Source organism: Parasteatoda tepidariorum, chromosome 2 (assembly GCF_982258835.1).
Source record: "Parasteatoda tepidariorum strain Cologne lab strain chromosome 2, Ptep-v5.0, whole genome shotgun sequence".
NCBI classification, from domain to species: domain Eukaryota; kingdom Metazoa; phylum Arthropoda; class Arachnida; order Araneae; family Theridiidae; genus Parasteatoda; species Parasteatoda tepidariorum.
The window spans coordinates 106,406,179-106,429,357 of record NC_141756.1 but is presented as its reverse complement, the minus strand read 5'-3'; the positions used below and the strand labels follow the sequence as shown (position 1 = coordinate 106,429,357).

Here is a 23,179-nt window from a genome sequence, read left to right as displayed (position 1 = left end):
AAATCATACATACATAAAAGACATATGTAGATATGTATGACAACATACATAAAAGAGTCCTATATAAAATTTTAATAAAGTTGAGGCGGCCCGCCATTTGACTGGCGTTTTTAATTGCGCCTCTCGGCCTCATGTAAGTTGGAAACCCCTGATATAGACCATGCCGCCAGTCTAACCACGGGAGGTTTTCGTGGTTTTCCTCCCCATGTTACGTAAATGGGGATTAGTTCCAACAAAAAGTCCTCCACAAAGGAAATTTTCCCCGCAATACTTGATCCACCAATTGTTCCCTTGTCTTCTGGATTGGGTTCAAAATTACAAGTCTACGGAGTTGGAACATTAGTAATCACAAATCCAAAAATCGGGTCATCTGTTCAACTACGGTTATAAAATAAAATAAAAAGGGGATAAAAGAGTGCTGATAGGCGTTATTTCTGATATCTTTCACGCATAAATTCTCAACTAAGAAAATTTCTCACTGAAAAAAAAAAAAGTTGATCTGAAAGTATTCGATTTTAAAACCTTCATATTCTAATTCTTTTCGTGGAAGGAGAGACCGGTAGACCCGGTTTTCTCTTTCTCCATTGGTGTCGATGGAATCGGGGTCAGTCGGATGGTTATTTAACTCTTGTCCACACTCAAGTCTTGTTCGCCCGTCTCTCTCACAAACAACGTCTATAACCTTCGCAGAAATGGGGTTAAGGTAAGTTGTTTTCTCCCCCTTACACTTCTTTTTTTTATTTGATCTCATTTATTAATTTTATGTTTATGCAAAATACTGACTTTAAGAGATTCTTTACCTTTATTCGGGAAAGATCGAAATGATAAGATCTAGTTTAGCACGAGTTGAGGACGAACGGGAAGTGAAATTTAAATTGAAATAATATCGAAAATAATTTATATTTCCTTCTAAGAAATTGAAATAACTAAAATCACATCTGCATAGGTTTGGGACGAACTGTTGAATTGAAAAACTTATTAATTTAAAGAAAGTTGAAAAATTTATTAAATATGCGATGAATTATAGTAATTATAATAACATGCAATATCAGAAAATATCAAATATAATTTATATTTCCTTCTAAAAAATTGAAATAACTAAAATCACGTCTGCATTGGTTTGGGACAAAATATTGAGTTGAAAAACTTATTAATATAAAGAAAATTGAAAAGTTTATTAAATATGCGGGGAATTATGATAATAATAATGACACTTAATATCAGAAAATATCGAAAATAATTTATATTTCCTTCTAAAAAATTGAAATAACTAAAATCAAGTTTGCATAGGTTTGAGCCGAACTATTGAATTAAAAACTTATTAATCTAAAGAAAATTGAAAAGTTTATTAAATATACGGAGAATTATAATAACTTGTAATATCAGAAAATATCAAATATAATTTATATTTCCATCTAAAATTTGAAATAACTAAAATCACGTCTGCATAGGTTTGGGACGGACTATTGAATTAAAAAACTTATTGATTGAAATAAAATTTAAAAATTTATTAAATATGCGAAGAATTATATTATAAAAATAATAACAACATACAAAACTCATTCATTTTATTGTCATGTCTATTCGACGTATTTAACCCTTTAAAATTCTAACCTTTATCCTTCAATCTAAAATTTAGAAATTATCATTGGAAAGGCTGAAACTTAGTATATACCTATATAGCCCAAAAGCAGTCAAAATGGCTGCACTGTGAAAGAATAACTAATGTGTAAAGAAATTTGTATAAAATTAATATTTTTAACATTATTTACAGTTATATAACAAGTAATTAGTAAATGTTAACAATAAAGAAAAGTATATGTTGTACAAAAAGTCACTAAATTCTAAGAAATTGTGTCATTATGTACATCATTGTTTTTCTAATTGAAATTAAAAAGCATTCAAAATGACTTCCTTGGGCAATCTAGTGTTAATAAAATAATCAGCACATTTTAAAGGCTAACACAAAAATTGAAAAAGAAAATATTTGAAAAACTAGTAAATGAAATTAATAAATTTACAGGAATGATGACGTTATAAAACAATAAAATTACATACCATAATTACTTAAAACATAGTAATTTTTTTTAACAGTTTTTAACATTAATTTAAAGGTAATAAGTAATTAGTGAAAACAGCATTTGCAATTGAAGAACATTTTAAAGAATAAAATTGATTCTTATATTTATATAATGTATTGTGAAAACCAAACAATAAGTATATTCATCGAATGAATTGTGAAAACTAAATAATTAATATAGAATAAATTATAAAAACCAAACAATAACTCAGGAAATGAATTGTGAAAACCGAATAAAAAGTGTGTTCATAGAATAGTTCTTAAGCGAATTCATGTTCTCATTTGCGGTTTAACTAATTCTATTTCTAATTTGCGAAATTATTCTAATTTGCGGTCAGTCCGTTTATTATGTGGTAAATGTATGTGTATTTTATGTTATGTGGTATTTTTCATTCTTAAGTATAAAAAATATTCTCAAATATCGTTGCTCTCATTAGATTTAAATTCATAGTTGCTCTTTTTAGAATAAATATTCTTTAAAAGTTTGCATTCAATAAATATTTGGTTCAATGATTATTACATTTATTTAATTCTTATAAATTCGATAAACGTAGTATTTTTTTTTTGTTGCTATTCTGCGTTATTAATTTCTACATTAGACTACGACAAGTGGGCTATATTTGAACCTTGTAAATAGTGCAGAAAGACAACATAATGAGCGAAAATGGCAGTTAAACTTTTCTTTGTAGTGCTCAATACATTGCTTTTTATTTTTTGTTTCCTTTTTGTGCTACATTCTTAGTTTGTACAGCGAGCCAAAAAAAAAAAAAAAAAAAAAAGGAGCATCGTCCAGGAATATTGATTGAACGATCGCATTTTCAAGTACAAAAATACAATCCAAAAGGTTTGAAAGATGCACTTAAAATATGCTTATTAATCAACTTTTTTATTTTTTATTTTATAACCGTCGTTGAACAGTCGACCAATTTTTTGGGTTTAGGACTACTAATGTTCAACTCCGTAGCCTTGTAATTTTGAACCCAATCCAGAACACAAGGCAACTCCTGAATCAAGTATTGGAGGAAATTTGCCTTCGTGGAGGACTTTTTGATGGAACTACCCCGCATTTGCGTTACATGGAGAGGAAAGTCACGAAAACCTCCCATAGTTAGTCAGACGGCAAAGGGACTCTAACCCATGATCCGTCTACCACTGAGGATATTTTTACGTCAGCATTGCGGTCGGTGCAAACCGAAGTGTTTATTAGTTAGTACTACCTATGATTTAAGTTACGAAATTAGACGCAAACACTTTCTTTTTCTTTTTCTTTTTTTTTTGAATAAATATACCACTTTTTCGACGCATTTTATTTTATTTTGTTCATCAAAATTAATCAACTTTTTTAGTCACGAAAGCTGATCGAAATTTGGTATTAATATTATTTTTAGTTTTTGAGTTTTTCTTCCTCACTGCAGATCATAAGACTTATTGTTTTTACGCAACTTTCATTTCATGTGATAATAAATTTTTAATAATTATTTATTATTTAATAATGATTAAAATTATTTTTGAATTGTAAGGAAAAAATTTTTTTACCTTATCTCAGTCACTTTATTTTTTAAAAGCAAAATTTGAACAAATGCAATTGAATGGCTATAAATGGCTGAAATTAGCAATTAGTACTCGAAACAGTTTTAAAGTATAAAATTTTTTTAATCAATTTAAAGTACAAATTCCGAAATTTTAACGGAATCGGGTCAATAGTTTTTGAGAAATAAAAATTTAAAAAATGCAATTAAATGAGTTTTACAATTGCGGTTAAAACTCATTTCATTCACTTAAATAGGTCTAAGATGTGATGAAATACGCAAAAAATTTGATCCCTACTTTCGACTGCTCCTCTACGTAAGCTTATTTAGACCATATTTTATCTACTCTTCCCCCCCCCCTTCCTTGTTTTGAGGGTCTAGAATACAAATCCGCCGAAAACAATGGCATATTATTTCAAGGAATCTGTGATTTTGTGCCCGATTTCGTAGTTAAAAATGTTGTATACATTAATTAATTAGTATAATTAAAATTGGCATCTCGAAATATTTGCATCATAATGTCCGAAAATACGATTGTTAAATAAAAGATTATGAAGCTTTCTTATTATATACGATATACTTATCCATACGTTCTTATACTAAAAAAATAACGCGACTAATTTTTTTTCATGCTCAAATACCGGAAATACCAACATTTTTAACAGTAATTTTAAATTATTTAGAATAGTTTTATTAAAATATATTTAAAAACATGAAAAGTGTTATCATAAAAGTAAGTTCCGAAAAAGCATTTAAAAAAAACTAAATAAACTTGAAGAGTTAAATTTTTATGCAGATTTTCAGTTCATTAACCGCAAAGTGTTCCTTATAAGCACGTCCGAATTAATTGAATACGAACGAGTAATGAAAGTATTCGTTACACGGGTTCAAACTCGTCACGAAAACTAACTAATGATGACCCTCTGTGAATTCCCTTCTGACCTTAATATATCTTTGAGCTGCTTTAACAGATTTGAGAACTCACCCTAAGTTCCAAACAAACACACACCTATAACAATCGTGTATGGGTAAATGAGGTGTAAATGTTATAGTTATTCAGTGAAAATAACCAAAGTTTTATTTTTTTTTATTATTTTATAACCGTCCTTCAACAGCCGACTTTTGGGTTTACAACTTCAACTCCGTAGTCTTGTAATTTTGAATCCAATTCGGAAGACAAGGGAACTCCTGGATCAAGTATTGGGAGAAATTTGTCTTTGTGGAGGACTTTTTGATGGAAGTAACCCGCATTTGCGTTACATGGAAAGGAAAACCGCGAAAACCTCCCACGTTTAGCCTGACGGCAAAGGGACTCTTACCCATGATTCGTCTACCACTGAGAATATTTTACGTCAGCACTGTGGTCGGCACAAGCCGGATGCGGAATTCGCATTGACCAGCCATCGCCGGGATTCGAACCCGGTTTACCTCATTGGAAGACGAACGCTCTATCCCCTGAGCCATCACGGCTCAAAATTAACAAATTAGTGTATTCAAACTGATAGAGAATTATTTAATTCCGGTTTAAATTTATTGTATCTCTCTACTAAAAAATCGTAAAAGACACCACTGCTGTTTCGGGTGCTCCTCTTCGCGCTACGTCTTGCTTTGCTGTGCATGAACTCTTAGAATTAGAAACTTAAAATTGCGGATATGTGCAGAACGAATGTACAGAAAGTACGATGAAATATAATAAAAAAATTAACATTCGATAATTAGTTCGTGAATTAACTACCGAATATCGATTTCTATGAGTAAAACTGCTAAAAAAAAATTTCAGTGAGAGACGATCTTGCTGAAATGCAATAAAATGAATTTGAAAATGAAATTTGAATTGCTGAAATCGCCAATTTTATTTGTTAACTGTCTCGCAGTGGACTGATCGTAAAGACACGGTTCTTAATAGAACGCCAAAGTCAAGCATCACTGGGTGCGGTCAGTAAGCGGGTGGGTAACCACGTTGATCAGCCTGCGTAGGGACTGAGGGTGCCCGGTATCAGTCTTCGTTAAACTGTTCTACCGTAAAGTGCGACTTCGCACACAGGTCGTCATTCTACCAAGGCAGGGGAGCCATCCTCTACTGTAGAGGATCAAAATTGTGACGGTATGTCTTCGGATCATCCACAGGGATGTTTCCCAGACCGTCACCAATAGCCCATTGTGCAGCTCTAGTGCGACGTAAATAAAGTGCCTACCTACCTACTTGTTAACTGAAGTGGATTTTTTTTTAATTTATTGGAATTTTGAGTGCTTTTTTTCGAGAATTTTGTCTATTTTTTTTCTGTTTTAAATGCTGATTATTTAACAATTTTTGTAGAAAAATTATTTTTCTCTTGTAAGTTCACGCTCGAGTTGTTGCCAATCGAAATGAATGAAAAAGACGGAGAAAATATTAGGTGTTGACAGATACACCATTTTTTATTTGTATCGAAACAAAAGAAAAAAGAAAAAAAAATGCAAGATAGATTAAAACCGTTTTCTATTTGAACTGTTATAATTTTTATTAACGAGTGAGCTTACATTTGTTATTGTGAACTTACAACTGTTATAGTCCCGCAGTGGACTGATCGTTAAGGCACGGTTCCCAGCAGATCACCGAAGTCAAGCATCACTGGCTACGGTCAGTGTGCGGGTGGGTGACCACTTGGATCAGTCTGCGTAGGGACCGAGGGTGTGCGGTATTGGTCCTCGTTAAGCTGTGCTACCGTAAAGTGCTCGACTTCGCGCGCAGGTCGTCGGGCTACCGAAGCGGGGGTGCCATCCCCTCCGCAGAGGATCAAAATTGTGATGGCATGTCTTCGGATCATCCTCCGGGATGTTTCCCAGACCGTCGCCAATAGCCCACTGTGCAGCTCTAGTGCGACGTAAATTAACAACAACAACAACAATACAACTGTTATAATTTATTTGTTTTTATCGAGTCACACAATCTGTGTTCCTCAAGTCAATTTTTTTTTTCAAATACAAATTATTATTTTTCAAGTAGAGATAATTGTTGATTTCGTTACAATAAACATATAGACAAAATGTTCTTACATAAAACTACAATAATCGTTTATTTTGTTAAAAAAAATGTTCCTTGTTTTTGTGGGGGGAAAAGGAGAGAAAAAAACAATTACGAACGAGAAACAATTACGGTGGTTGGTGAGTGGAGCCTCTTAGTTTATTTAATATAAACTATTATTTATTTTTAAATAGTGTAGAAAACGCTTCTCGTTGTAAGTTTTACTGGATTTCACTTTATCTGAGACTTTAAAAAGATTATGATTTGCCTAAAATGAAAAAAGTATGTCATCAAGTCTTTACAATATTTTTACTTTATGTAGTGCTCTTTTTTCATTTTATAACCGTCGTTGAACAGCCGACCCAACTTTTTGGGTTTACGATTAATAATGTTCAATTCCGCAGCTTTGTAATTTTGAACTCAATCCAGAATCCTCCTGGATTAAATAGTAAGAGAAATTTGCCTTCGTGGAGGAGTTTTTGATGAAACCTCATTTGTTTAACATGGAGAGGAAAACCACGAAACCTTCCCACGGTTAGCCTGACGATAAGGGGACTCTAAAACATGATTAGTCTACCACTAAGGATATTTCACGTCAGCACGGTGGGTCGGTGCAAGCCGGATGTGGAATTCCTATAGACCTACCATCGTTGGGATTCGAACAACGGTTCACCTCGTTGGAAGGCGAACCCTCTATCCCATGAGCTCAGAGCCCCATATTTTATTTTATTTTATCCATCGTTGAACAGCTGATCCAATGTTGGGTTTACGACTACTAATGTTCAATTCCGTAGCCTTGTAATTTTGAACCAATCCGGAAGACAAGGAAACTCCTGGATCAGTACCCCCAGAGGTATTGATTTGTTATGGGAACATAGGGGACTTTGCGACTCGACAGATTTAACGCGCATCAGTCACCATTTACTACACGGGTCTTCGGCCGGCAGGGATCGAACCCACGAACATGGGCCCAGTGCTCTACCAACCAGGCTATACCGGCCTTTTCAGAGCTCCATATTAATCAAAATGAATATGAACAGTTTGGAGTGAGAAAAAGAAGTACATTGTTGATGATTATAGAGGTAAAATTAACGGTAGCCATTGGCCTCAGAACGAATAACAAATTGCATTTAAAAAATTGTCACCAACCGATGACCAATTTTTTTTGTCAAACGTGTATTTTATTCTTTTTTTTTAATAATAAATATGAAATCATTGCGAATATTTTATAGTATCAGTTCATTTCATATTTCTCATGTAGCATCATACTTAAATTAAACGTAAATATTTAGAAAATCGGTAAAATCAATGCGCTTTATACGTAAATTTAAAGCAATATTAACGGAACGGACTACCCTTCGGTAAGATTGCTTTCGTATATTTTACGAAACAATGTTTACTATTTAGATTTAATAAAAAAATGATTTTGCGTCTTATTGAGAAATAAAATTTGCTATTTAAATTTCGGTAAATTTTGTTTCGAATTTATTTATGCAATTTTTTTGTTTTTTGGATAACTACTTTTGTCTGTAATTTGACGTTTCAACACACGTGCATTTTGACGTACTGTTGACGTAAATAATGTACAAAAATAACGTACTCATTCTTACCTAGTAAAAAGTGGTTGGCAAAATAGTCGTAAAATAAACAAATTTGCTTACGTAAAATTTTATGTAAATTTTCCTTTTTCTGGATAGCCATTTTTCGCTATAATTTGACGTTTTTACTTTAATTTTGGCGTAAATATTACGTTAAAATAACGTACTCATTCTTACCTAGTAAAAAGTGGTTGGTAAAATATGCGTAAAAAAAACAAAAAACAAATTTGTTTAAGTAAAATTTTACGTTTTTTGAATAACCATTTTTTGCTATAATTCGACGTTTCAGTTTAAAATAAATTTTGCGAATGCTTAGTAAAATTTAAAAGAGAAATATGCGCAGTTTTGACGTAAAATTGATGGTTCTCTCCTACCTGGGGAGTTACTTTTTTTATTTTATTTATTTACTTTTTCCTTTTAGAAATGAACGTTTGTAGATTTTAAAATATTTTAAGACTTGCTTCAAAAGAAATGCCTTACATTAATAACATCAACAGTTTTTTTTATTGTTTATAATTTACCAATTTTTAAAAGAAGTGACCACATGTTTTATCGATCAGAAACTACTTGAAAACCCAGTTGTCGCACAGGCATAAGCTAAAAAATGTCTCATAGGAGTCATACATCACCTTCTACATAGGAAAGCCTCCGCACGGTTTTTTATAAGTGGTCTGCGCACTTTATTTAAAAAGTAAGCCAGTGGTGCGCATGAAACCAAATTCTATTTTAAAAATAATCGAGAGAAAGTTATCATATATATTTGAGAATTGAATCTTTGGTGGTAGACAAGTAAATAAGACAAACCAATGATTCTCATAAATTAAAAAAATTTTTAGACGTATATTTGCTATCACTTTCTTCTTTTTACTAGATACTCTATTAAATGGCTCTTTCGTAAACTAGTTTACTTTCATAGTGATCTAATCGGACTACCTATAAAAATCTGTGTAGAGGCTTTAAAGTCTAAAAATATTTAAAAAAAATAATTGGCTAGCAAAAGCATGAATGGAAGTAAAAATTTTAGAAAAAGCTAAATGAATAGCAAAAGCATGAATAAAGTAAAATAAACACATAAAGAGATAAATAATAAATAATAAAAGCAGACGATAAAATTAGAACAACAGAGAGTTGTTGATATTTTGGAGTAGGTTTTGGTTTTTGGAATTTGTAAGTTTATTCTAATCCTTTACGGGATTTTCTATATTTTATTGAAGGATTATTATTAACCCGTTACTGGTAATTTAATGTCGTTACTGTATTTGTTGTGATGTGAAATAAATGTTTTCTTAATAAAACAAGGAACTGCTTCTTAATATAGCATGATACGTTACAAAGCTTTCAGTTATACATACATTATTATATATATTCAGTGACTCATATATTAACACTCTACATTGAAAATTTCCCTTTTGATGAAAGTATAGTAATACATAGTATAGTAATGTATAGTTATAGTAATTTACCCCAAGCCACACATTTTGAAAATTAGTGGATATATGGAGAATTTTTTATATAAAAAAATTATTTACTCAATTCGAAAAAAAATTTAGTGGAACATTGCATGAATCAAAAACAATAATATAACAAAAATGAAACAATTTTTATTTATATAATACTTTTTAAAGTTGAGTAGGAAGGAGGAAAAAAAATATTTTTATCAAGTGAAAAAAATATAAAAATATATAAATATATAGTGCGTAAAAAATATAATAATTACAAAATATTTATTCAATATGTCTGATATTAGTTTACGACATATTATTGATAAATTACGATTTGAAAATTAATGGGTTAAAAACGTGAAATTTTTGTTAGACAACAAAAGACCCTAATCACATTTCCAAATTTGTTTTGACAGTTTTAGCTGTTAATCTTCTTAAGAAAACAAAAACTTTACCTAACTTATATTTAAATAAGAATATGTCAAACAGGGAAAAAAAGGATCATTAAAACATGAAATAAGTCAAAACTTTAAAAACTAGTTCTAACTTTACAAGTTTCAGTAAATACTAGTTTTATCAAGGAAATTATTGTTCTTGATATAGATTTTTTTTCTTCCGCTAAACGTGTTTTTATGCAGTCATTTTTCATTTCATTTTTATAAAATTGTAGTTTGCATTGAAGGTTTTAGTTCAAACTAGCTTTTTCTAGGAAAGTCAGGTCCTTGACTAATATCTTGTATCTAGGATATTCCCATCAAAGTATAAAATTGATTCGGATTTTGTAGTTTTTTCTTTCAAATTAAATGGAAATAAATGAATTAACGATGCGAACTTAAAACTGGTATAAATTTCTTTAAGTAAAAAGAATATACAGATCTAAAACATTAAACGATACGTTCTAAAACTAAAATAATTTTAAAAAAAATAATTTAGCTTAATGTCGTTGCTCAAGAACTGAAAGACAGCAGTAAGTATGAATATTTAAGTTAGAAAGTCTTTCTAACTTAAATATTATAAGTTAGAGAAGAATTAAAGAATCTATAAGTTATAAATCAGTCTGTACATTTATTTGACAATTGGAAAATCATAGAGCGTTCACCTTCCAATGACGTGAACTGAGTTCGAATCCCAACAATGGCTGGTCGATAAGAATTCTGCTTCCGGCTTTCACCGAACCACAGTGCTGACATAAAATATCCTCAGTGGTAGACAGATCATGAGTCCCCTCGCCGTCAGGCTAACCGTGTGAGGTTTTCGTGGTTTCCCTCTGCATGTGAAGCAAATGCTGGTTAGTTTAATCAAAAAGTTCTCCACGAAGGCAAATACCTAACAATACTTGATCCAGGAGTTCCCTTGTCTTCTGGATTGAATTCAAACTTACAAAGCTACGGAGGTGAACATTAATAGTCGTAAACACGAAATTGGGTCGGCTGTTCAACGACGGTTACGAAATAAAAAAATACAAAATAAATTGGTAAAGAATAAATTTAATTGGTAAATAAAATGGAATTTAACTTGTCAAGTTTTATTTCAGTTTTTCAAGCCTAGTTTTAAATGTGTCCACTCAACTATGAAATTTGCGCACGTTTTATGTTCGTTTAGTTTGGAAATTTATGCACCCTGTTGGAACCTTCTTCTCATCTTCGACTTATTGGTTATAAGAACCATGAGTTAGCTACAGTTCTTTCTCTAGTTATCTCCCACACAAATATTCATGAATACTGAGTACAAATTTTAATATCGCGATGCGTTGTCAAAAGTATAGCGCGATATTTTCCTTATTACTCTAATTTGCACAATGGTGTCAATATTTTTGCTGCAATTTTGTTTTGCGTTAAAAATGAAGTAAATTTAGCAAAATTACTTGTGCTTGGCTGACATAAAAGTTTTCCATTTTTCTTAGCAAAATAAACAACACAGCAAAATAAAAAACCACAACTATGCAAAGAAAATTGAATTAAAACTTACCCATTAAAAATAGGGATTTTCTTACTTTTTCGAACTACAAAAATTTTTTGAATTTTTTGTGACGATAAAATAACTGGAATAAACCAGTTTTAAACAATGATCAACCATAAAGTGCACTATTGCAGTCATAATGCTTTGTGGAATACCTTTCAATATTAATATATGCTTTTTTATTAATAAATTTGTTTAAATGATATTTTAAGTTAAAAAAGGAGACACAAAATATATTTTTCCTTAATGAGTATATATATACATATATTTATGACATATTTCAGTAGCAAGTCGCAAGTAAGCCCAACTATTTTTTGGGGGAGAGAGGGGAGTAGTACTAAATCGTATTCAATAATTATCGCTTTGTACAATAATCCCGATATTATCATATTCGATACATCATTCGATATATTATCATATTCGATACACGATAAGTATCATCAGCAGCCGGTGGCCAATGCTTTTTTTTCCTAATACAACTGTTTACAGTTTATTAAAGTTTTAATGCAACATTAAAAGAATTTTTTTTTTAAAAAGTTGAATTTATTTTTTAGGAAAGAAAAAACCATTTACAAATGTCTGTAGTAATCATGTAGAAAATATAGAATGTAGAGATACCTGTATTGAAACCACTCACAAGAAACCACATGGGTGGAGTCTTTTAAAGTTCAAATTAATTTTAACAATGACGCATTTATCCCTCATAAAGGGTGTAAACTGTTGTATAAACCACGAAGGTGTTTCCAAAATATTTATTCTTTTTATTTGTCGGAAGTTAATATATTTTTGAATATAATAATTCATTCCGAGTTAAAATTGGATGATGATTTTGAATGTTTTGATGATTTTATTTTAAAAGGAATGTTAGAGTTGAATTACTGTTTTTGGAGAAATGTTATTATTGATAAATTGATTTCAAAAACATGAAAATAAACACATTGTTTAATAACAACTTACACGAGCATTAGTTAATTAATAAACAAATGTATAAAAATAAAAACAAACAAAAAAGTGATATAATTATACTTAGGTAAAAAGCGAAAACACGTTAATAACTTTTCATCTAATCAGATTATCACGAACTAAGATGGCTCGCGATCTAACGTTTTATATGCCAATTATGCTAATTATTTTTGCAGATGATATTATGCATAATTAGCTCTAATAATAATATAATATAATAGTAATATAATAATAATATAATATAATAATATAATATAATAATATAATATAATAATATAATATAATAATAATATAATATAATAATAATATAATATAATAATATAATATAATAATAATATAATATAATAATAATATAATATAATAATAATATAATAATAATTATATATGATATCAACTATAGAATTTATAATTAGCTATATGCAGGTGATATTATATATAATTATTATATAATAATTATATGTAATAATTAGATATAATATTACATTGATATTACGAAATCAGGCACAAAAAAGTACTCTCTCTGAATACATGTATTATCTGAATATGTGATTTTATGTTTATATTAGTTTCAGAAAATTTTGAGTAAAATACGTTTTTGGAATTTTTTTGTATTCTCCTTTAGCTTTCAAAACTGTTAACCTCAGAAAATTTTCAGAGAACTTTTTCCCTCCAAATTCATTTTTTATTCCAAATTTAAATTTTTTTTAAAAAAATAAGTGATTTAAAATATATTACTTAAGCGTTGGTCATACGCTTCCTCCCTTGTCAGCTAAAAGAAGCAATTCATAAACCTCTTTCCCCCTTTAAGTGCTTACGTAATACAACCCCGTCTTTCTCAAAAAAAAAAAAAAAAAATAAATGTAGAATATCAGTTTATTACTTTTCAAAATCAAATATCATGTTAAAATATTTTATTTTTCAGTCGAGTGTTATGCAGTGCAAATAAAAATGAAAATTGTCGAATTGTTTTAGGGCGCGTAGGGAGAAACAACACCTTAAAACCAAACCGGTTCAACTATTAAAACTTTAAGAGCAACTTTGATAGATTGGCACGTAAGGGAAGGGAAACAACGGATTCAGTAGTGCGTATGAAAGTGTGTTGCTGATAAAATAATAGGTAAATTACATTGCTTTATCGCACAGCACAACAAGTAATCAAACAGTTAATATTAACAATTTTCTTTCAAGAATGAAGTAAAAACAATAGGGAACAATCACGGCTGAATAGAATTTCTAATACACATATTGTGGGCATAATTATACAACGGTTATTGCCATTGAAGAAACATTTCGACAATATGAAGTTTAATTTTTGTATAAATTTAAGGAGTTTTTATCTATGTTCTATTTTTCGTCATCTTTTGTTTCGTTTTTAAGGGGGTGATCAAATATGCATGGCCTAACCCTGACCCGCCCCCGTCAGGGAATACTGGTAACCCGAAGTGCGCGCACGGGGCTGCATCAGATTGAGAGATGTATAGATGTAAGATATATAGATGGCAGCACTGTCGGCTAGATCACGATAGCTGGCAGCACTGTCGGTCGATGGACGGACCAGTGATTTGGTCTTGGGGAAACCAAGGAGTTATGATGCACAGGATACAAAAATAAGGGAGGTAACGGTTTTAAAAGGTAACGAAAGTTGCCTGTAAAAATTAGGGAAGTCCAGGTGCTGCGTGAGGGGTGATTAAATAAGATGAAAGTCTTCATTTTGCTTACTTTTTTCAAACGGTGACACCTATAGTTTGTCTATGTAAAGAATTTCCCTAGCCATTCATCTGGAATAGTGGATGTGACTATGGTTACGAGGTTTTACGATTTCAAGTAGGGGTGTTGGGTCATAATTTAAGGCAGGTTTTGACTCGGTCAGCCAGATAAAGAAAATCAGGGTAGAAGGTAGTTCCTCTCTTTGAAATGCGCTATTTCTTATTTCCATAGCTGCAGACGGCCTTAGACTTTGTGGGGAGGGGAGTTCTTTCTACTACAAACTATAAAACGGTATGACCTTAAGTTCTGGAATAGAAAAATCCTTCGTGATTTGTTTGGGAATTACAAAACTTTGATTTTTTATATTGACGTTATTAGTATGCACCATCTCGTCGCATTAGAAATGATTCAAAGCAAGAATGAATCAAAACAGGCCATGATAATGAGTCAAAACAGATGATGAAGTCAAAAGCGTTACAAAGATAATACTACTGATAAGCCTTCATATGAATAAAACAAATTTCAAGACCATCAAATTGGGCTGATGTGCCAGGAGTAGAAAATGATGTTATTGAATTTAAAGTACTCAAAAATACAATAAAAACTATGAAAGTTTCGAGGACTACGAAAATCTTTCTGCTCTTGACACTTCAGTTCCTCTTGGTACCCTTGAGTTTCATTTTATTCATATCCGCGCCGATTCTCTAGTAAATGATCACAGTCCTTCTCCGACTCTGCATTGCTCACCTTCGGCCAACATCGTTTTCTCTTGTTTCTTCCCTCAATAATTTTTTCCATCCATTTTTCTTTGGTGAATATACTCTTCTCTTGTTTCGAATCTGTTTTTAAATTCCTCATCATTCCCTTGTCGCTAAACCGTATTTTGAACGTTCAAACCATATCCATTTTAACTACTTTTTTCCAGTGTACTAGGAATTATTCCATTCCCCCCACCTTTTTCCATTTTCCAATTTTTTTTCTCCCGAAACATGTCCGCTTTAACTAGTTTTTTCAACTTTTCATTATTCCCCTTTCTCAGTTATCTATTTTTTCAAGAAGCACGTCCATTTTAACCATTATTTTTCTTCCTTCAGTTTTCTTGAAATTATTCCATGTTAAAATTTTTTTTTCCAGAAATAAGTCCATTTCAACCATTTTTTCCAGTTTTCTCGTGTTCATTTACATTAAATTCTGTAGTAAATAATGAAACTAATGTATGCAAAATTACAAAATTATTAATGGAAAACAAAAATTCTTATTATTATTATTTTCGAGTAGGGGAGAGTGGGGTCAATTGTAACAGGGTACGATTGTAACAGAGCAAAAATTTCGAGTGTCGGGTTCTAGATTTGGTTCCTAGGTAGAGCATAAGGTGTATTTAATAAATCTACATGTACACCCCTGCTGGCAACCATTTTTATGTACTTTTGAAAGAGTTACATCACAAAAGATATTTTCACGCTACGTAAGTATTTTTTTTGGTATTAGAATATTATATTGTAACAAAGTAATTTTGTTTAAACAAATAAAAATTATTAACTGAATATGTAAATGGACACCTTAATTAACATTTCAAAAAAGAAAAAAATTAGTTTTGTTAATTAACTAGCATTGTTTTTAACAAATGAAGCTGAAATGGCGTCTTGGGGACGATTGTAACAATAAGTAAAGGGACGATTGTAATAGCTGAAAATAAATAATCTTATGTTTACAAACCATTACTTAACTCTTTAAGAACCACCAATAGTTTCCTATATCATTTATATTATGTTGCATGTGCATTATTTTATTTGTCACCTTTCACAGTATAAATTAAAATTTTTAACCCCTTAAAGTTAAAAGTTTAACCCTTTAGGTCTCTGCTCATTATTATCTTCACTCCTAAAATACCACTACTATTTTGATCAATAAAAAAATATATCACAGCTATGATAATGTGTATAATTAACTATGTTTTAGTTGAATTTATGAACTGTTACAATTGACCCCGTAAGTGGGGACAATTGTAACAAGTGCAGGATTGTCAAAAACTGTTGATAACAAATATAATAACATTTAAAATAAGGCATTTATTTATTGTTCTAGTAGAGGATAATCTACTTTACTCGTCTGTCAATTAATAGTAATAATATATTGGATTTTTTGGTAGTTAAAAATAGTTAAGTAAAAAATGTTACAATTGACCCCACTCTCCCCTACTGTATAAATTATGGATTTAAATAAAATTTACTGATCATGCTTTAAAAAAAAAAAGACTAGTATCTTAAGTGGAAGGCAAGTATTTTCAAGGTTAATAAACGGTAAATGTAATTAAAAAAAAATCTGTACGCTTATCTAAAGCATACTTATTAGATCCATCTGAACCATTGAAATATTCACTGCATGTCATTCAATTGCTAATTGAGAACTTTTAATTCATTTCATCCCCTATGGGTATAATGTGACATCCATAATAAGCATTTACTTTGACGTCTTTAAATTTTTGTTAAACTTTTTTTTCCTTTTATTTTCCACATTTCATTAATATTAATGAAACCAGATGAGAAATGGAGAGAAGAAAAAAATCGGACAACTTTCTATTCCTGTTCCGAGTTCGTTTTGAGATTTCTAATGAATTCTCGAAAGCGGAAATTATTTCATTGAAGCATCAAACTACTGTTGTTAACACTAAACATACCAACACTTAATATATACCTAATTCTTCTTCTTCAGTCAAATAACCGAACTTTATGTTTCTTCATTGAATGTATGAAATATGGATGTTAGGAAGGAAATAAACCAAGAAAAATTTTATTATAATTAAACAAAATTGTATATAGCTAATTTTTATGTATTACAAACACAAAGAATGAGAATTTTTAATTCATTGAACGCATTTCTTGCATATACAGATTGTTTCCATTGAACATTTTCCGAAAACGTATTTGTTCTATTTATTATTTTTTCTATAATTCTTATAATTATTCTTGTAATTGTAAGAGTATATATGAATTATAATTCTTATAATTATTCTTATAATTGTAAGAATATATATGAATTATAATTCTTATAATTATTCTTATAATTGTAAGAATATATATGAATTATAATTCTTATAATTATTCTTATAATTGTAAGAATATATATGAATTATAATTCTTATAATTATTCTTATAATTGTAAGAATATATATGAATTATAATTCTTATAATTGTTCTTATAATTGTAAGAATATATATGAATTATAATTCTTATAATTGTTCTTATAATTGTAAGAATATATATGAATTATAATTCTTATAATTATTCTTATAATTGTAAGAATATATATGAATTATAATTCTTATAATTATTCTTATAATTGTAAGAATATATATGAATTATAATTCTTATAATTATTCTTATAATTGTAAGAATATATATGAATTATAATTCTTATAATTGTTCTTATAATTGTAAGAATATATATGAATTATAATTCTTATAATTGTTCTTATAATTGTAAGAATATATATGAATTATAATTCTTATAATTATTCTTATAATTGTAAGAATATATATGAATTATAATTCTTATAATTATTCTTATAATTGTAAGAATATATATGAATTATAATTCTTATAATTATTCTTATAATTGTAAGAATATATATGAATTATAATTCTTATAATTATTCTTATAATTGTAAGAATATATATGAATTATAATTCTTATAATTATTCTTATAATTGTAAGAATATATATGAATTATAATTCTTATAATTATTCTTATAATTGTAAGAATATATATGAATTATAATTCTTATAACTATTCTTATAATTAATATTATTTCTAAGGACTTGTTCTGTCTTGATTGTTTTGATATTTTTTCTGAGTGAAAACTAACAGTTAGTTAGAAATGAAGTAAAGCTGTCAAATTAAAATATAAGCTACTTACCAAAACATTTAGTTTTTGTCACTTTTTCTGACACAAAAATGCCAATATAAAATTTTAGGTAGGGGAGAGTGGGGTCAAATGTAACATTTTTTACTTAACTATTTTTAACTAACAAAAAATCCAATATATTATTAGTATTAATAGACAAACGAGTAAAGTAGACTATCCTCTACCAGAAAAAAAAATAAATACCTTATTTTAAATGTTATTATATTAGATATTAACAATTTTTGACAGTCGTGCACTTGTTACAATTGTCCCCACTAACGGGGTCAATTGTAACAGTTCATAAATTCAACTAAAACATAGTTAATTATACATATTATCATAGTTGTGATATATTTTTTTATTGATCAAAATAGTAGTGATATTTTAGGAGTAAAAATAATAATGAACAGAGACCTAAAGGGTTAAACTTTTAACTTTAAGGGGTTAAAAATTTGAATTTATGCTGTGAAAGGAGACAAATAAAATAATGCACATGCAACATAATATAAATGCTATAGGAAACTATTGGTGGTTCTTAAAGAGTTAAGTAATGATTTGTAAGCATAAGATTATTTATTTTCAACTGTTACAATCGTCCCTTTACTAATTGTTAGAATCGTCCCCAAGACGCCATTTCAGCTTCATTTGTTAAAAACAATGCTAGTTAATTAACAAAACTAATCTTTTGTTTTATTGAAATGTTAATTAAGGTGTCCACTTACATATTCGGTTACTAATTTTTATTTGTTTAAACAAAATTACTTTGTTACAATATAATATTCTAATACCAAAAAAAGTACTTGCGTGGCGTGAAAATATCTTTTGTGATGTAACTCTTTCAAAAGTACATAAAAATGGTTGCCAGCAGGGGTGTACATGTAGATTTATTAAATACACCTTGTGCGCCACCTAGGAGCCAAATCTAGAGCCCGACACTCGAAATTTTTGCTGTGTTACAATCGTACCCTGTTACAATTGACCCCACTCTCCCCTACTTTCTTGAAATTTGAATTATTTTATGAAATTATTCTGATTGAACTAACTACGCAGGAGTTTTTGCAGAAATATGAAAATCATCGAATGCAATACGTTGAACACGCATTACATCGTCATTTCTGATCTGATAACCTTATAAGGCAATGAATTGTTATCCGGGTCAAATGACCGTTTCTGGTAGAAATAGTTATACGACAAGTATTATTCGAAACAAACAAAATACACAAAAAAACATAATAATACAATATTAACTGTATATAGAAAAAGTCAGGAAGTCAAAAACGATTCGATAAGATAATTAGCGCATTTTCGATGAAGAAATTCTTAAACTGTCATTTAACCGATTATGGTATGTTTAGTGCTAATTTATTACAGAGAAAAAAGACTGAACAAAATGGTATGAAGTTCAGCAGCAATACAACAGTTCGAAATGTTTAAGTGAAAATAAAGAACGAACTAATCCAGGGGCGGATCTACTTAAGGGCTCTTTGGGCTGCAGCCCAGGGCCCCGTGGAAACAAAGGGCCCCAGTCCCCACTGAAAACAATAGGTGATATTTTGAATTAAAAAAAAATCTAATATTAACAAAAAATATTATAAGGTTGGCAACCCTGAGATCAATCAACCCATGCATGTGCGCGTCTATCGAACGGAACGGGGAATTACCCGTCGCTTGTTTTTGGTCAGTGTATTTTTCGTGTCTATTACGGGGGAATTTTGTTTTTTTCCCGCTCTTCTGGTCTCGTCATCAAAGTGACAAACTTGTTTAGTTTACTAATAACTTTCTTGAGTACCAGAAACCCTCTGATCCCACTGAAAACTATAATGGTGTTCAGCAAGAGGACGGTAATACCGAGGCGGAAAGAAATTTAGAGAATATTAAGTTTGAGCTTGAGAAATATGTTGACGTGGGCTTATGGCCGGAATTGCTAAATAATGGTTGGTTGGTGTCGTATCCTCTATTGAATCATATTTCATGGTGTGCTTGAATAGTTATTGCTAAATAATGATTTTATTACTGGCATACTCTCACATGAAATGACTGACTTTTAAAATAAAGATCCGAAAACTATGTATTCAGCTTCAATAAAGAAATACAAAGAACAAAACAGAACATTTTCAAACAGGTATTTCATTAAGAAAATGAAAAATGGTCAATCACTGGAAATATTTTGGTTATGTTATTCAACCAGAGTTAGTACTATTTTTTGTTTGACTTGCAAACTTTTTTCTAAAATCCCTTCTCAATACACAACCGGATTTTCTGATTGGAAACAAATAGGAACTTGTTTAGAAAATCATGAAAATTCTAATGAACATAAGAAATCAATGTTAGTGTGGTTGACACGTGAAGGCAACAAGTTATTTGTGAAGGCAAAAAGTTAATTGTATCATTAAAAGACTTCGTGAACAACATAAGGCACCAATCAGATCAGAAGCTAAAGAAATACGAAGAGAAAGCTAAAAAATTAAGTACTAGTCTGGGAATAGACTACAATGACATAAACAAGAGACGCATTACTCCAAAATTTTGAGATAAGTCTACAGATAAATTCTCAGTATACGGCGCAGAAAAATTTAAAAGAGACACGCTAAGCGTTGCGTTGGATAATCTGATTATGGATTTAAACAAAAGGAGCCAAGTCTGTGAGATGTGTAGCAAGAAATTAAAATTTTTAATGGATTTGCAAAACAAAAATATGGAAAACATAGATCTGGAAAGTGAACGTAATATTGTTGATTATTATCCAGATGACGTAGACGAGCATTTAGTGAATGAGTGAATTCAGTTAAAATCTTATTTACTTCAGTCTAAACCAGAGTCTTACACCTCTTGCAGTGAAATTTTTATGCTAATTTATGAAAAAAAATTTGTTGATGTTTTCCCAAATTGCTACACTATCTTAAGGATTTTTTTAAGTTTGCCAATCACTAGCTGTGAAGCTGAGGACTCTTTCTCCAGGATGTCATATAAAGAAAACAAATATAGGACAACAATGTCGAACTATCGACTAAATTCATTTATCAGTTCTTTCCATAAATTGTGATTTAACGAAGGACTTACAATGTGATGAGCAAATAAAGAAATTTGCAGCACAAAAATGCAGAAAGGTTGCTTTATAATTTATATAACATAACTACACATAACCTGTCAATTTCTCTTGCAATAATGTTGTATGTACAGTTGCTGTTTGTATAGACAAATAAAAATAAATAAGTAAGAAAATAAATAAAATTATTTTATTGTCCTATTTTTTCTATGTACTTATCTACATCACTATAGAAAACAGTTTTTTGACAAAATGGCTATTAGGGCCCCAAAGTAGTTTCTAGTTTCAGCCCAGGGCCCCACAAATTCTCGATCCGCCCATGAACTAATCGAATACATTTTTAAATTAAGAGGTTCAAAAGTTTTAAGATTTAAAATAATTAAACGTATAAAGTGAGAATATTCTCAGCAAAATTATACCCTAACCCAAATTAATCTTCCATTTTCAATAAAGGAAATGGATGGTTGACTAAATGCAAACAATAACAAGCTTCTTAAAACCAGACGAAATTTAGAAAACTTCCGATGTATCCCTCCGCTTATGAGGCGATGTGTGAACAGGTTTAATATTCCAGGAAGTTTTATTATTATGAGTTGTGTTTTAATTTACTCGTAACATTTTACCATTCATGAGAGTTTTCTGCAATTTATAAATTCTAACCGATCGTGAGCCTAAAACAAATTTAGCAAAATTTATATCACGTGATAAATAAAGTGAAAGGTATAGTGAGTGTTATCACTTATTTTGCTATATTTGAGTGAAATAACACTTTGTTATTTTTTTGGGTAGCACCATAGAAAGCTAACGTGTTACATTGAAAACACTAACTTACTTGCTTGGTGGGATTATATTTAAAACACACTAACTGACTGATTCAAGTAATTTTTTAATTCGATGCACTTACTGATTAAAAAAAATTACTAGCTCGAATCATTCTTATTGGAACTTACGAGTAATCGAATTAACGAGTAGTTTGATAATGAAATTGATAAAAATGGTATAAGTAGGATATATCTATAATAAAAATTACTTCAAAATATTTTTTGTTACATTTTTCGTTAGTATACATAATCTTATTAGCCTATATTTAATAATCTTAGCCTTAATATCACTTAATTGTCTTTAATCAAATACCTAATTATTACAATTGTTCCGAGCGAGAGCCGCGATGGCTCAGGGTATAGAGCGCTCACCTTCCAAAGAGGTGAACCGGGTTCGAATCCCAGAGATGGCTGTGTTCGGCCTTAAATTCAGTTTGCCTCATCACTAGAGGGCGCTATTATTCATGTTCTATTATTTCTATTAATTTTGTTGTTCAGTGTGTGTGTAAACAAAGAGGATTAAAGTTAGATTTAGAAGCGCGTGCTGTTTCTTGTCTCGTCTCATCAGGCTGGTCGATACGAATTCCGCATCCGGCTTGCACAGATCACAGTGCTGACGTAAAATATTCTCAGTGGTAGATGGATCATGGGTTAGAGTCCCCTTGCCATCAGGCTAACCGGGGGAGGGTTTCGTTTTTTTCCCTCTCCAAGTAACGCAAATGCAGTTTAATTCCATCAAAAAAGTCCTCCACGAAAGCAAAATTCTCTCACTATTTGATCCAGGAGTTCTGTTGTCTACTGAATTGGGATCAAAATGACAAGAAATGCACTTTAAATTATCAGTCTGTTACAGTTTCAGTTCTAAAGAATAAATTTACAGATATTACATCAACGTAACATCACACATTATTATCTCGAAATAATAATACTTCTTTCCCACATTAACTAGAATCAAAAAAATGCCTTAATAAAATAAGCAAATTATCTTTAACATCAAATACAAAAGTCTAAATAACTAAATGAATTTAATTACTGGGAATGCCCGTTAATTTTATAATTTAATAATATTAGTTAATAATATCGCAAACAAATTATTTGAGAATTTTATTTTTAGTCTATGAAAT

The 23,179-nt window shown here is 30.1% G+C and overlaps 1 protein-coding gene across 1 annotated transcript in view; it reads left to right on the top strand.

Moving 5' to 3' along the window:
* Positions 1 to 545: 545 nt before the first annotated feature.
* LOC107444876 (uncharacterized) overlaps positions 546 to 23,179 on the top strand; it is a 54,909-nt gene continuing 32,275 nt past the window's right edge. Inside the window, exon 1 of the mRNA XM_016059124.5 lies at positions 546 to 703. Within this exon, the coding sequence (XP_015914610.1) occupies positions 594 to 703 (110 nt within the window). The 5' untranslated portion in view covers positions 546 to 593. The remainder of the gene's footprint in view (positions 704 to 23,179) is intronic.